Source organism: Scyliorhinus torazame, chromosome 15 (genome assembly GCF_047496885.1).
Source record: "Scyliorhinus torazame isolate Kashiwa2021f chromosome 15, sScyTor2.1, whole genome shotgun sequence".
NCBI lineage: Eukaryota > Metazoa > Chordata > Chondrichthyes > Carcharhiniformes > Scyliorhinidae > Scyliorhinus > Scyliorhinus torazame.
Window position 1 is genome coordinate 95,010,802 of NC_092721.1, and position 15,763 is coordinate 95,026,564.

The window sequence follows — 15,763 nt, forward strand, 5'->3', positions numbered from 1 at the left end:
CCAGCGCAAACAACAGTGGCGAGAGGGGGCATCCCTGCCTCGTCCCCCGGTGCAGTCTAAAATAGTTCGATGTTGTCCTATTCATCTGTACACTTGCCACAGGAGCCTGATACAGTAACCTGACCCAGTCAATAAAGCCCCGCCCGAATCCGAACCGTCCCAGTATCTCCCACACACAGTCCCATTCTACTCGATCAAAAGCCTTTTCTGCATCCATTGCGATCACTACCTCCACCTCCCTACCTTCAGGGGGCATCATGATCACATTTAACAGTCTTCTTGCATTGGCCACCAACTGCATGCCCTTAACAAACCCCGTCTGGTCCTCCCCAATAACGTCCGGAACACAATCCTCGATCCTGGAGGATAAGACTTTGGCCAGCAACATGGCATCTACATTCAACAGGGAGATCGGCCTGTAGGACCCACACAGCTCCGGGTTCTTGTCCCGCTTAAGAATCAGCGAAATCGTTGCCTGTGACATCGTCGGGGGTAACACGCCTCTTTCCCTTGTCTCATTGAACATCCTCAACAACAACGGCCCCAATACCCCGAGGACCTTTTATAAAACTCCACTGGGTACCCGTCCGGACCCGGGGCCTTACCTGCCTGCATGGCCTTCAATCCCTCCACGATCTCTTCCAGCCCAATTGGGGCCCCCAGCCCTTCTATCTGCTCCCCGTCCACCTTCGGGAAATTCAGCCCCTTCAAGAAGCACCTCATCCCCTCCGGCCCATATGGGGTTCCGACCTGTACAGCCTGCGGTAAAAGTCCCTAAACACCTTATTCACCCCTACTGAATCACCAACCAGGTTCCCGTCTCCGTCGCTTACTTTCCCTATCTCCCTAGCTGCCTCCCTCTCCCTAAGCCGCTGTGCAAGCATTCTGCTGGCCTTCTCTCCATGTTCATTGATCGCCCCCTCGCCTTTCTAAGCTGCTCCGCCCTCCCTGTGGTCAGCAGGCTAAACTCCACCTGTAACCTCTGCCGTTCCCTTAAAAGCCATGCCTCTGGGGTCCCCGCACACCTCCTATCAATCTGTAGTATCTCCTTTACAAGTCAGTCCATTTCTGCCCTGTCCACCTTCTCCCTATGGGCCCGTATCGAGATCAGCTCCCCCCTGACCACCGCCTTCAGTGCTTCCCACACCACCGCTGCTGAAAGTTCCCCCGTGTCATTGACCTGCAGGTAGCTCTGAATACATTTCCTCAGCCGCTCGCACACCCCTTCATCCGCCAGAAGTCCCACATCCAACCTCCAGTGCGGGCGCTGATTACTGTCTTTACTAACCTGCAGGTCAACCCAGTGCGGTGCATGGTCTGAGATTGTAATCGTCGAGTACCCCGTGTCCGCTACCCCAGCCAGCAAGGCCCTGCTCTAAATAAAGAAATCAATCCGGGATTATATTTTATGCACGTGTGAGTAGAAGTAGAACTCCTTCACCCTCGGCTGCCCAAATCTCCATGGATCCGGCCCATTTAACCTTTTGACCGGCCCATTTAACCCTCAAACATTCCATGTGATCAGCCTAGTTGGGGGGTTCATTGTCACCCGCCTCCGCAGATCAGCCATCCCCTTTTTTAGACCCGCCTCCAGCCTGTGCCCCGCGCCTCTACCGGTCCATCCCAGGCAGCCCCCGCCCACAACCTCCTCTCTGTCCCTCAGCCCAAGTCCCTCCCTCGTCAGCAGAACATTCGCTCCCCCCCTCCCCAGTAACAACACCCTGTAACCCAACCCCTTTACTAAACCAAACATATGCACACCCCCCACTGCGCTTCCGAGAGCTAGCTCGCCCAGCTAGCTTGGTAGCCCCCATCCCCAGCTAGTCTCCCACCTATTGTCCCCCCCCCGGGCTCAAACAAATAAACTCCAACATCAAACAATCCCCACACAATTGCCCAACAGAAAAACACCAAGATCAAAACAAGCACCCCTCCATCCCCCAACAGTGCAAATGAAAACCTTAACTCACTCAGCTCTACCGCTGGTTCCAAATCAATGCAACCGGCATCACAAACATCTTCCATAAAATGCAAAACGAGAAACTTTTTACAAAAACAGAAAAACAAAAATAAAAATAAAAAACATGAACATTGCAGCCAAGTTCAAAAGTTCTCAATCCATCACCAGCCCTTTCTTTTTCGCAAAGTCCAACGCATTCTCAGGTGACACAAAGTAGAAGTGCTGATCCTCATGCATGACCCAGAGACGGGCTGGGTATAACAGTCCAAATCGACCTGATCTGGTTGAAGCCTGCTCTCCTCCTGGCCACCTCTACACTCAGGTCCTGCTAAACCCGCAGGATGCTACTGTCCCATTTACAGCTCCGTGTCTGCTTGGCCCACTATAGCATGCTCACCTTATCCGAGAACCTGTGGAATCTCACCACCATTGCCCTTGGGGGGTCTCCCATTCGTGGCTTCCTCGTGAGTGCTCTGTGAACCCTATCCACCTCCAAGGGCCGGGAGAATGCCCCCTCCCCCAGCAGCTTCACAAATATGTCTGCGATGTAAGCCCCAGCGTCCGTTCCGTCGGACCCCTCCGGGAACCCGATGATTCTTAGGTTCTGCCAGCGGGACCTATTTTCTAGGTCCTCCACCTTCGTCAGGAGCTTCTTCTTCTGGTCCCTCAGCATCCCCACCTCCAGCTCCACCGCAGTCTGATGTTCCTCCTGCTCAGCCAGCGCCTTCTCCACCTTCTGGATCGCCCGATCCTGGGCATCCAATCTTTGCTCCAACCGCTCAATCGACTCTTTTATCGGGTTCAAGCAGTCCCGTTTCTACGTAGCAAAGCCTTCCCGAATGACTTGCATCAGCTGCTCCATAGACTGCTGGGTCGACAAGCCAGAGGTCCGAACCTCCGCCATGCTGTCTTCTGTTGCAGCTGCAGCCCAAACCTTCTCTATCTTTTTGTTTCTGCCCTTACGAACACTTCTAATCCTTCTCTCCATGCACCGAAGTGGAATCCAGTAAACAATTGCCACTAACATCCGTTTTACAATTCAAGTCTGGTAGAAAAACGGGGGAAAGATCCAAAAGTCCGACCAGAGTGGGAGCCACCAAATGATGACAATTCATTGTTGATAAATTAAATGTAGCAGTGCTACAATTGCCTCATCAGTGCTGAGCAAAGGAGTGTAATAATTGTGTAATAATGTATTGCTGTTCCTGATCTCTACCCATGCAGAAAATATGCATTATTTGAATGGTGGATAAGGACAGAATTAAACATGGCTCTAGGTATCACTATAGTAAAATACTCTACAATTAATAACTGCCCAAGCTCTCCTTGGGTAAGATTCTAGAAAGTGGCTGATTAATGGTGCTATAGAAACAGTTTCTATGACACCCTGGGCTAGTGCATGGTCAATTCCAACTCCACATGCCTTGGAGTCACAACACAAGTGCATTAACCAATAATGCCAGTCACCAGGTTTGTAAATTAAACATAATTACTGTTTATTTATAACAAGAACTACCATGAAATATGCAGTAGATAGAACTGGATAATGACAAGCTAATAATCATTACCCACTTACTTGCACCCCCACACTCTATACACACACACGACAACCAAACACAGTGAAAAGGCATAAAACTCATAAGTGGAGGGAAGAAAGAGTCTTTGTTTCAAATGATGGGCTTAGCACACTTTTCTTCAAAGCAAGATGGCAGATTAAAGACTTTCATTTGCAGTCTGCAATGATCTTATTTGTAGATTCATCCATTCAGGTTCTCTGTCGGTTGGAGATGCATTACTCACAATTTTCCCTGGAAATACACATTACTTTTCAGTAAACTGTGCTTTCAGTTTGTGGTTTGTCTTCAGGCCTCTGTCTTCCTGGAGAGAGAGTTAATCGGTTCACATCAGCCTTTTCTCGAGAGTGTTAGCAGAGTCTGGGCTCTGCTTGCACAGCCTGTAATGGTTCTCCTATAAATAGATTTATCCAAGCTCGCTGCCAGTTCAGAAACCTCGTCTTTCTGGAGAAATTCTTGTCTCCTTCTTGCTGCCAGAAAAAAAAACTGAAACCAAACTCAAACCTTGGACTCTGAAAAGCATTCCAGTAGGATCAGATCCAATCACCACCTCTTATCGGGCAGATCACAGGCTTTTGGGCCAATCCATCAATCAGAGTCCCAACACATCTCTCTGGCACTCGACCGACCTTTGCGACCCACGCCAGCCGACCTTTGCGACCCACACCAGCCGACCTTTGCGACCCACACCGGCCGACCTTCGCGACACACACCTGCCGGCCTTTGCGGACCGCAACGGCCGACCTTCGCGACACACACCATTTTCGCTTACCTTTAATGCGACAGGTGAGCCTGCTTGGTCCACACGACCTAACTTGCTTTGTCATTCAACGTTACATTTCTGCTAAGGATTTCAGTTGACGATTGTCCAGAGGAAGTTAGCACTTCTAGGCAATTGCCAGTTAAACTTTTATATGGGAACCTCCGATAGGGTTCCCCAGTGCATCATTGGGATATCCTTTAAATGAGATGTTGGGGAACCAGTAAATTATGTCCCGGTGACGCAATTGCTGGGTCACAAACTCACAGCCAAATGCACATTTCCTTATTATGGTTCCATTCCATTCCAGAACAACAGAGTGCTTTTGACAAGGATATAGTGGTGGCAACATTTACTAAAAAAAAATTAAAATGTAGAATATATAGAATATATTTGTAATTTTATAGTTTAAAAAAAAATATTTTTACCGAGTTTTTGAAAATACAGTGAATGATCAGCTAGTTTTCCTGAAATCAGGACTATGAAGCACCAATAGTTTTCTTCCAATGAGTGCTGAGTAACCATGTGCCTCTCAGCATGCTGCGAATTGGATAATACTGACGAAAACATGTGATTTAATGATAATGATCTTGAGGCAGGAGGTAAAATCAAATGCTAACTGCTCACTAATGAACTAGATAAACACATGCTGTGGAATAATTTATTGTTAATAGATTATTGCTTTATCTAGGCTTTCAGCTAAATATTTGAAATTGTTTCAAACTGATTTTTGTGGCTTCAAAATTATCTTTCTGAATTGGAAACACTCCGAGACTGAACAATTAAATGAGGTCATGTGACTGATGCCTTTATTTAATTTTCAGCTAATGTACTTCCTCCCTATCCTTACACAATATCCAATTTATTTTATTTCTTACCATCACCTACACCTCAGGGACTGCAGAGGTTCAAGAAGGCAACTCAACAGCACCTTCTGAAGGACAACTAGGAATGGGCAGTAAACGCTGACCTAACTAGCGATGCCCATATCACCAAAATTATTTTTTTTAATGATTGCGACTTACCCATAACATTAGCAAATTCAAACTGTGAATGTGTTTTTGTTTTTTGTTTACTGTGAACTTAGTTGACTTCTGTACAATCTTTTCTTGAAACAGTACAATAAATATTTGCCCTCTGACTCCTGCCACTACTTGTTTGGCACTTAGAACAATCAATTTAACCGATACACTCTTGTACTGTAAGACCCATGAATATGTCCAATAACAATAAATGTAGTCTTGTGGATTTTACTGTATTTTGGAAAATAAAATTGTTTCCCTGTACTTTATCACCTTTGACGTAACAGCATAGATTATCCTCGTTCCTACATTGATTTTTCCTCTCATACAGGAGTCAGACTCTTTGATGAGATACAAAATACCTTAAGCACTGGGCATGTTACAGTACCTTGTACAAGTGACATTCTCCAGAAAGATTTCTAAGTGTAGTAGCGTACGCAAACTGCTGCAAGTTTTCCGGCGCTTGGTCCGTTGAGGCCCGCAACGCTATTCAATGTTAATTGGTCCACTTAACGAGGCCCAATGGGCTTCACACTGCAAATTAAGGTTTGCCAACCGATTTGCTGGGACCACACTTGTCAGCTCCCGATTACAAGGCTTAGAAGCACTTAGACAGCAGATGCACAGCCAACCCCACTCAGCTTGCAGCCATGGCACCGAGAAGACCAACCCCAAAATTTGAAGACGCAGACCTGGGGAAGCTCCTATATGCGGTCAAGGCCAGGAGGTATATCCTGTTCCTTCAAGGATCCTGGAGGGTGAGTCACAGGGCAGCCAGTGCCGCCTGGGACAAAGTGGCAGCGGTGGTCAGCTCAGGAAGCATGACTAGGAGGACTGGCCTCCTGGACTGGCCTCCTGTTCTGCAAGGAGTTCAACGACCTACAGCGGGCAGCATGAGTGAGTTGACACCAACGCGCACCAATACCCCCCATCCCAGAGACCTTTCCGCCCTCACATGAGCACCATCCGCCCCTCAAACTCCTCATGCAGCTCCCAATCATCCCTTCAACCCCCCACCTAGCTGTTCCTTTAGCACCTCCCCACAATTGTGAACCACACATATGGGTAACAATAGCCTCTCTGTGCCTCCGCAGGAGAAGTTCTCCCACAATGGCCGGGAGAGTGCCCAAGACTGGCGGAAGGGTGCCAGACATAAGAATCCTCACCACCTTCGAGGAACAGGCCCTGAAGGCGACTGGGGTGACCGAGGACAGAGTGGTCACCAATACGGAGGTTGGCGCGCCACAGAGGTGAGGAGCCACCGGGCCCCACCCGGAGGACCTATCACATGTAAGTTGTTGTTGCCATACAGACTGACCCATCCCTCCCACTGACCAGGGGTCCATTCTCCCACAGGTCCTCCATCTGATGGCACTGGCCCATCCAGGATTGCCCCCTTCCCTGCCTCCCTGAGACCACCTCAGAAAAGAGCTCAGAGGATGCCACGATCGACGCAACACTGCTGTCATCTCCACCCACCACCAGTGCAGCTGCTCAACCCTCGGTGGGCAATGTTGGGGTCAGGCTTCAAGAGCACAATCTGTTGAGCACCACAAAGTTGGTGTACATCAGGTGGGGGCAGTAACTCGCAGGCAAGACAGCAGTGGGAGGTCTGCTGGATCCCAGCACCCAGCTGGGTCCAAGTCAGATGCTAAGCTGATGGAGCATGCTATACCAGAGCTGATAGAGATGTTGGGGAGCGGCCGGGACATTCAGAGGGAGATGTCAGTGACACTCCAGCAGGTCCATAGCTGATTGGAGGAGTCCCAGAGGCTATGGGCGCAGGAGACATTGCTGGCAATGCTTGGCAGCGAGGTCAACACTGTTAGGGTGGCAACCACAGTGGAGAGCCGGGTGCACAATGGCAGCAGCATCAGTGAATATGTCCAAGGCGTTGCGCAGTCGGTGACAAACATGGGTGAGGGCCTTGGTAGATTGTCTGACTCACTGTGATCTAGTAGCAAGCTGACCTTGATGAGGTGCTACGGGACATGTCCCGCTCTCAGATGGGAATGGGTGAAGTGCTACGGAGGTTGTCCCAGTCACAGGTAGGCATGCAGATAGGGGGTGAGGGGCTGGTGGGCAGAGTGCGGCAGCACCATTGGGAGAATGGGGCATTGTTGGACCCCTGTGACACATTTAAAACCCTTCACCCCAACCAGTATGTCCCTGGATCGGGCTCATCGGCCATTGAAGCATAAACCAAAGGCGAATGAGCCGCCAAGAGTGGTAATTATTTGTTTCCATAGGTACCACGTGAAGGAAAAGGTTCTGAGTTGGGCGAAGCAGAAGTAGGAGGTGCAGTGGGCTGGAGCTGGTATACGTATTTACCAGGACCTAACCGTGGAGTTGGCGAGGAGGCGGGCAGCCTTCGGCCGAGTGAAGACTGCACTGTATAACAGCAGTGTGTGGTTCTGCATAGTGTACCCAGATAAGTTGAGGGTGACATATAGCTCCAAAGACTTTTACTTTGAGATGGTGGAAGTGGCGGAGGCGTTTGTGAAGGTAGAAGGATTGGAACAGAAGTGGGAAATGGGACTGAGGATTGGTTTTGGACTGAGGGTAGGGGGGGATGGAAGATTGAATATAATTCTATTTTTTATTTCATGTTTTTATATGTGTTAAAGGGGGCGAAGTTGCCTATTTGGGTAAGGTAGGAGTTGGGATTTTTTGCAATGACGGTTTTCTGAGGTTTGTGTGTTTGCATTGGGTTTTTGTTTGCTTGAAGGGGATTTCTTTGTTTTCTTGGGACCGGGTTTGGGGAGGGGGGGTTATTGGAGGGGAGTGTAGCCTGGGTAGGGGTCTCCACACGAGCACGTCAAGCTGGCTACCGCACAGAATGTGGTCAGGGGAGGGGCTACGGTCATTGGAACCTGGTCGAACAGGTTTCAATGGGCCTAGGTGGTGCGAAAAGTGTGGGGAGGGGACTGATGCTTTTGAGAGGAAGTAGATGGAGGGATTCTGGGTTAGGCTCATGAGGGAAATGGGAGGGGTGGACCCGTGGAAGCTGTTGCACCCAAGGGAGCGGGAATATTCGTTTTTCTCCTCGGTTCATAAGGTTTATTCAAGAATAGTCTTTTTTGCAGTAGGGAAGGAATTGCTGGCGGGGGTTAGGGGTTCAGAGTGTTCGCCGAAAGTGATCTCGGACCACGCGCTGCATTGGTTGGACATGGTCCTGGAAAAGGGGGTAGAGCAGACACCAGAGTGGACAATGGATATGGGGTTGCTGGAGGACCAAAGTTTTTGTGAGAAGATCGGGAAGGTGATTGAGGAGCATGTGGGCTTTAATTGTACGGGGCACGTACCGCAGGCTGTGGTATGGGAAACCCTGAACGCATTGGTGAGTGGGGGGAGGGGATATTGTTCAAGTCCAAGGTAGATAAAGAGGAGAGGGAAGAGCATCAAAGGCTTATAGAGGAGATGTTGGAGGTGGACAGGAGGTATAAAAATAATCTTTATTGTCACAAGTAGGCTTACATTAACACTGCAATGAAATGACTGTGAAAAACCCCTATTTGCCACATTGCGGCGCCTGTTCAGATACACAGAGGGAGAATTCACAACGTCCAAATTATCTTACAGCACGTCTTTCGGGACTTGTGGGAGGAAATCCACGCAGCCACAGGGAGAATGTGCAGACGCAGCACAGACAGCAACCCAAGCTGGGAATTGAACCTGGGATCTTGGCGCTATGAAACAACAGTGCTAACCACTGCAGAAGATGCAGATCCGGCACTTTTGGACAGAAGGAGGGAGCTTCAGGTTAGCTTTGATCAGTTGTCCACAGGGAAGGTGGTGCGCCAACTGAGGCGGGTAAGGGGAGTGATTTACGAGTATGGGGAGAGGGGGAGCGCATGCTGGCAGGCCAACATCGGATGGAGTCGGCGGCGTGGGATGTTGTCCAGGTGCGGGATAGAATGAGGAAATTGGTGGTGGCCCCGGACCAGATTAATAAGGTGTTTGAGGAGTTCTATGAAAATTTGTTTTGGTCGGAGCCACCGGGCTAGGATCAGGGGATACGGGAGTTCCTGGATGGATTGGAATCTTCGAGGCTGGAGGATAAAGACAGAGCCACACTGGAGAGGTCGTTGGGGGAACAGGAGGTAAAGGAGGCAATTGGGAGGATGCAATCGGGGAAGGTGGCAGTGCCAGGTGGGTTCCCAGTGGGGTATTACAAGGAATTTAAAGACAAATTGGCGCCACTGATGGTGGGGTTGTTTGAGAAGGCGATAGGGAAGGGGGTACGATCACAAACACTGGGGCAGGCCTCAATCTCCTTTCTGTTAAAGAAAGAAAAGGACCTGATAGAGTGTGGGTTGTACAGGCCTATATGCTGCAGAATGTTAAAGCAAAGATACTGGCGAAGGTACTGCTGGCTAGGTTAGAGGGGTGCCTCCCGAAAGTGATAAGGGAGGACCAGATGGGGTTCATGAAAGGAAGGCAGCTATTCTCAAATATTAAGAGGTTATTGAATGTAATCATGATCCCTGCTGATGGAAAGGAGACAGAGATAGTAGTTGCACTAGGCGCGGAAAAGGCATTTGATCGAATAGAATGAGGGTATTTGATTGCGGTTCTTGACAGGTTTGGGATGGGGCCGAGATTCATGGAGTGGTTACGGCTATTATATAAGGAACCGATGGCGAGTGTCCGCACAGACAACATGAGTTTGGGGTACTTTGCTCTGCACCAGGGAACCAGTCAGGGGTGCCCTATTTCCCCTCTGCAATTTGCATTAACGATAGAGCCTTTGGCCATCAGTTTAAGGAGCTCGGGACTGTGGAAGGGAAGAGTATGGGAAGTGGGGTGGAACATAGGGTATCTCTGTACATGGACGATGTATTGTTATGTATATCTGAGCCAAGTACGTCGGTGGGGAACTTAATGGAACGTCTTCGAAGATTTGGGTCTTTTTCAGGATATAAATGGAACCTGGAAAAGAGTGAATATTTTGTGCCGGCTGGGAGTGGGGGGGGGGGGGGGGGGTGGGGGGTGTAGCCAGTTAAAATGGCTAACTCCCGATTTAGAATGGCTAACCCCGATTTAAAATGGCGAACGGCAAAGGCTGATGGGAAAATTACTCGGACTTGAACCTCGTGGCGGTATCAGAAAGATACCTGGCGACTCAAGAGCAAAGGTGATAAAACAGAGCAATTAAACTAAGGCAAAAGTTAGCAACAGGGGCTGCCATTTCGCAGGATGGTGACCCACTTCAGGTATTTGGGGTTGCAGGTGTAATTGAAAATATGGAAAGATATGTCATTTGAAACATGGAAGTCTGGCAATACCTGATCTAAGAAACATGAGACGGCATGCGGTTGTAGCAATATCTTCCGAAAGGTATATTAAACGTGCACAGCTTCCCGCTGGACTCATCCGGTTGTATCTGCCACAAGCCACACGATGCATCCAGCTTTGTAAAGAATTTGGCATGTGCCATCTCACTTATCAGCTCCTCCCGCTTCGGGATCGGGTAGTGTTCCCGCATAATGTACCGGTCAGATCCTTGGGATCGATACAAATGCGCAGTTCTCCAGAGGGCTTCTTGACACAGACCATCTAGCTGACCCAGTCAGTTGGTTCCGTCACCTTATATATTATACCCTGATCTTGGAGCTCCTGCAGCTGTGCCTTTAGACGGTCCTTTAGAGGTGCCGGCACCCGGCATGGCGCATGGATTACAGGCGTGGCATCAGGCCTAAGCAAAATTTTATAGCGGTAGGGAAGCGTGCCCATCCCACTGAACACATCCGGGTATTGCAATAGTAGCTCATCAATGTCGGCCTGAAGAGTGGTGTTGGCAGAGGACATGGCATGTACGTGCTGGATGAGATGGAGTAGCTTGCATGCATGGGCACCAAGCAGGGAAGCCTTGCCGGGCTTGACGATCTCAAACTGCAAAGTGGCCTTGATGGCCTTGTTAGAACATGCTGGTGACATGACCCTAATGCAGTGATGGCATTGCCATTGTAGTCAAGCAGCTGGCAGGCCGGCGGAAGAATTGTGGCTGCCTTTGGATACGAGCAAGATCCGCTTGGGAGATTAGATTCGCCGAAGCACACGGTGTCCAGCTTGAACCGGATGCTACAATGGTTGACTTGTACTGTTGCATGCCACTCGTCCGCAGAATCCACCTTGAGGATGGGTATGTGTGATGCTGAATGCGAGGAGGCCTTGTCATGCATGGTGATGGTGCCCACTCGATATGGGGACGCCGGGTAGTCATCCTCTGGATCCATGGCGGGATCAGGTTCCAAATCCAGCAGCCCTTGCTGCACACTTCGAACGCGTCTGCATTGGAATTGGGATCGCTGGCCCCCTTATCGGAGGTGCAGACCTGCACAAGGCCGCATAATGGCCAGGTTTCTTGCAGTTGAGACATCGCCTGCCTCTTGCAGGGCATTGCTGCTTTAAATGGGCGGTGCTGCAGTTGGGGCACGTCAACGTCGTGACGCTCCATGCGTCGTCGCACATGCGCAGTGCGGTCTTCGCCCGCTTCGTTCTCCTGACCGTGGTGCGCATGCGTGGGACCCCTGGAAAAGCGCACAAAATGGCCACCTTCATCGATGCTCAGGTGCCGCATTCAGGCGATGTCCTGTAAACCCAGCCTCGTGGGAGGCAAGTCTGTCCTGCTGTGCCGACTTTAGGCGGGAATAGCGACTTTTCGCCTGTTCATGGACATTGCATGTCTCGATGGCTACTGGCAGGGTCATATTTTTTATTTTTAGGAGCTGCTCCCGCAGGGCGTCGGAGTGGACGCCAAACACGATCTGATCCCTGATGAGGGAGTCAGCGGTGTCACCGTAGTTGCAGGATTGCGCTAGAATGCACAGATGAGTGAGAAAAGACTGGAAAGGCTCATCCTTACCCTGAAGGCGTTGCTGGAAGACATAACGCTCGAAGCTTTTGTTCGTTTCGACTTCACAGTAACTGTCGAATTTGGCTAAGACGGTCTGGAACTTGGTCTTGTCCTCACCGTCGGCAAAAGTGAGCGAATTGAAGATTTGGATGGCCTGGTCCCCCGCAGCCGATAGTAGCAGCGTGATTTTTCGGGCATCGGATGCACTTTCGAAGCTCGAGGCCTCGATGTATAGACTGAATTTCTGCTTGAAGACTCGTCAGTTGGTGGCAAGATTTCCGGAGATTCAGAGCTATAGGTGCCTGGATATTTTCCATGCCGCTGGAAGGCAGTTGCTGGTCGTCAGTGAACTTTCGAAGGTAAATTACTTAGAAGCAGTAGCCACTTCTGGTATCATGTTGTGTTATTCACCCTGGGGTAACACGGACTGCAACATGATGCAGATAAACGATAAAGCATACACCAAACATAGGCGTTGGTTCAATAAGATTCATTAAACTTCAGTAACGAAGCACACCGCTGCCTGTGGGTTGACTCTACTACTCTAAGTAAACTAACTCTAACTATCTAGACCAGGTTAGCTCAGATCCACGTGTAGAAGGTGTTGAATGATTTGTACACCCTGACTGTCACTACAGTGGTCACCAGTGGAAAGAGGTAGAGTGCTGATGCCTCGTGTGTTTTATAGTTGGAAGCCCACCTCTGGTGTTCTGTCTGGTGATTGGTTGTGTTCTGTTCTGTATGTTGATTGGCTCATCTGGGTGTCTGTCACTGCCTGCTTTTACCTCATAATGTGCATGGGTGCATATTATGACAATCACTATAGGGCAACACTAACAGGGAGTATATAAACAACCTCAATCTGTTTTCCCGCTCTCTTTTGGATGTGTTGTAGCTAGAGGACAGAAGTATAGCAAGCTCAGAATGTAAAGTATATTATTCATTGCTAATCTAAATCTATCTTGTTTAATTAAACTACTAGTATATAAGTATTGAAGAAAAGAACTCACAAGTAAATTGATTAGTTACTCAATAAATAATTTATCACTGGACGACTTCGAGTATTCATTATCAAATTTAAGTTCATCTCGGCATAAACAAATGAGTAACAAATATTACTCCCAAGTAATATAACACCCTTCATGAAGCAAACCACAGGCTTAATACAGTAATATCTGCAGGTGAATGGTCTTGGCTTTTACATGGTCATAAATAATCAAACATAACTCTCAATAGGTATTTTGCTATTGCGATACAACAGCTTTACTTTAACGAAAACAGTTTTCTCAGAAATGCTCAATACAGCCAACATGCTGTAATTGATACTATCTTTTCTGTATTTAAAGTGTCAAGATATTTTTGCTTTATGCACCATTAATCAACTTTGGGTTTTATTTTTCATTTGTTAATACTAACAAGTGTTTTTCATGCGAACATGCAAATTAGGAGGAGTAGCCCACTCGGCTCCTCGAGCCAGCTCCACCATTCAATAAGGTCATGGCTTATCGCCAATGGAATTTATGGTAAGTTGGGGAAAGATCAATTTTTTTTCCTCATTGGCTATGAAACATATCCAATTCACAAAAGACATAAATTTGACTTGGTGCAAGTACCATTCAGCTTCATGGGGCTGACAATTAGCAGGTGCAAAAGTTGGAACTTAGCTCCTGAGGAATGTGAATCACAAACAAATTGCCACTCTTCTCCTTTTAATTTACTTTAGTCGGGAGCTGTACTTTCTCATTTGACTTTCCGACTTGCACCTCCTCAAATATATACAGGACAGTAGATTACCGAGGCCTTCTGTCTAGGGCAGCAGCTATGGAGGCAAGGAGGCCACACCTCCTTTAACAGTAGCAGCCAAGGGTGGGGTGGGGGTGGGGGGGTGAAGAGAAAGAGTTGGGTTGCTGTTTAGGTTGTGTCTGGAAGTAGGGTTGGCTGGTCAGTCAGTCAGAATGGGGTGTGGGGGGGGGGGGGCGTGGTTGGGTTGCCAGTCAGAGATGGTGGGTAGTCGGGGATCAATAGGATAGTATGGGAGTGGGGAAAGTAGTCAGGGGGTCTGGAGGCTAGGGGGAGTAGTCTTGGGGTCCTCTGAGGGGTTGCTGGAGGAAAAGGCATTCGTAGCATAGTTATCCAGGAATTAGAGAAGTGGTTTTAATTCTTCTACCTTTTCCTGAGTAATTATTCTGGGAAGGCAGTTGGAACTATCTGTGGTGTCTCATATTTAAATATGAGTATCGGATGGTTCCTGGTGCAGAGTAATTGCTCATCGGAAGTTTGATTTCCTGGACAATTCCCATGCAGCCATTGCAGGGGGCCCTGCAAGGGAGCTCCCCAAAGGCATCTTCTGGGGTACCTCCCAGATACGATGTCCTGGAAATCAGAAGATCTGGGTCCTTGTTTCTTCTCAGTGATAATGTACTAATTGTTTGCCCAACTATAAGCTCAAAGGTGTGACTTAGTATGTTGGCACTCACTGATGTACAATAATGTCCTGGCACCACATGAACACTAAATGTTTATGATATTGCACAAGAGAATGTATGAGAAATGCCATCCCTCATTCTTTAAGATCATATCTGATTTAGCAGCAAAGAAAACATTGCAAAGTATAAAACAGTCAGTAGTCAGTGCTTGACAATGAGTTTTCAAGTAACTGCTCCCTCAATGAAGAATAAATTAAGAAGAACAAAGAGACTTACCTGTCTTGGAGTTAATGGTAAAGAAGTTCTGCGGATTCCCACTTGTAATCCTAAAAGTCATTTTATCACTGGAACTGGAGTCTGGATCATAGGCCTGAATCTGAACAATGGGAACATCCTTGGGAGAATTTTCCATAATGGATGGATGATAAATAGGTTGCGATGCTATTGGTGCATTGTCGTTTTCATCTTCAACCTCAATGTAGATCTCAATGGATGAAAACAATGGAACAACTCCACGATCAGTAGCATACACAGTAAGCCAGTAGGATGCAGTTGTTTCACGATCGAGTACATCAGCTGTATTAATAACACCTAAAAAGAAAGAAGATAAACACATGAATTCCATAATGTTTAATCTTTGAACATTCACCATACCAATTGTGTTCAATAATAATCCTTCATATCTTACTGATTATATTGGTACAATGTAATATCAAATGGATAGAAATAATTAGTTTTATGTACAGTAAATAATGGTTAATGATTTTGAACTTGTTTTATTTCCTTCCATTTCTTCATTATCGAGTTACACCATACATCTATGGTGCTGCTTTACTGCAATAAAACATATCCTGACGTAACATGCATGATAAGACAAATTCCTAATTACTGGTCTTCATCTAAGTAAAGCCCCACTATGCCATAGGTAATGCTTAGACCATTGGCAGATCTATGGAATTCCAGTCATCTGGGGATGACTATCCTAATGTTACTGCAATAAAGCTGATCAAATATTAAGAGGTAGCTTTAGATCTATGATTATTATATTGATCCTTACAATTAAACACTTTAAAACAAAAATAAAATATATTTCTCTTTTGCTTACCTTACATTCACTATCTTGTATTTTTATTTTTAACCCTATACAATTTATAGAAAGTAA

General features: G+C 47.6%; 1 protein-coding gene across 8 annotated transcripts in view; it reads right to left on the reverse strand.

The window, feature by feature from the left end:
• LOC140391693 (protocadherin Fat 3-like) overlaps positions 1-15,763 on the reverse strand; it is a 1,133,162-nt gene that overhangs the window by 423,292 nt on the left and 694,107 nt on the right. For all 8 annotated transcript variants that reach the window (XM_072476450.1, XM_072476451.1, XM_072476455.1 and 5 more), the window contains one exon: positions 14,878-15,192. In XM_072476450.1, coding sequence (XP_072332551.1) covers positions 14,878-15,192 — 315 coding nt within the window. The remainder of the gene's footprint in view (positions 1-14,877; positions 15,193-15,763) is intronic.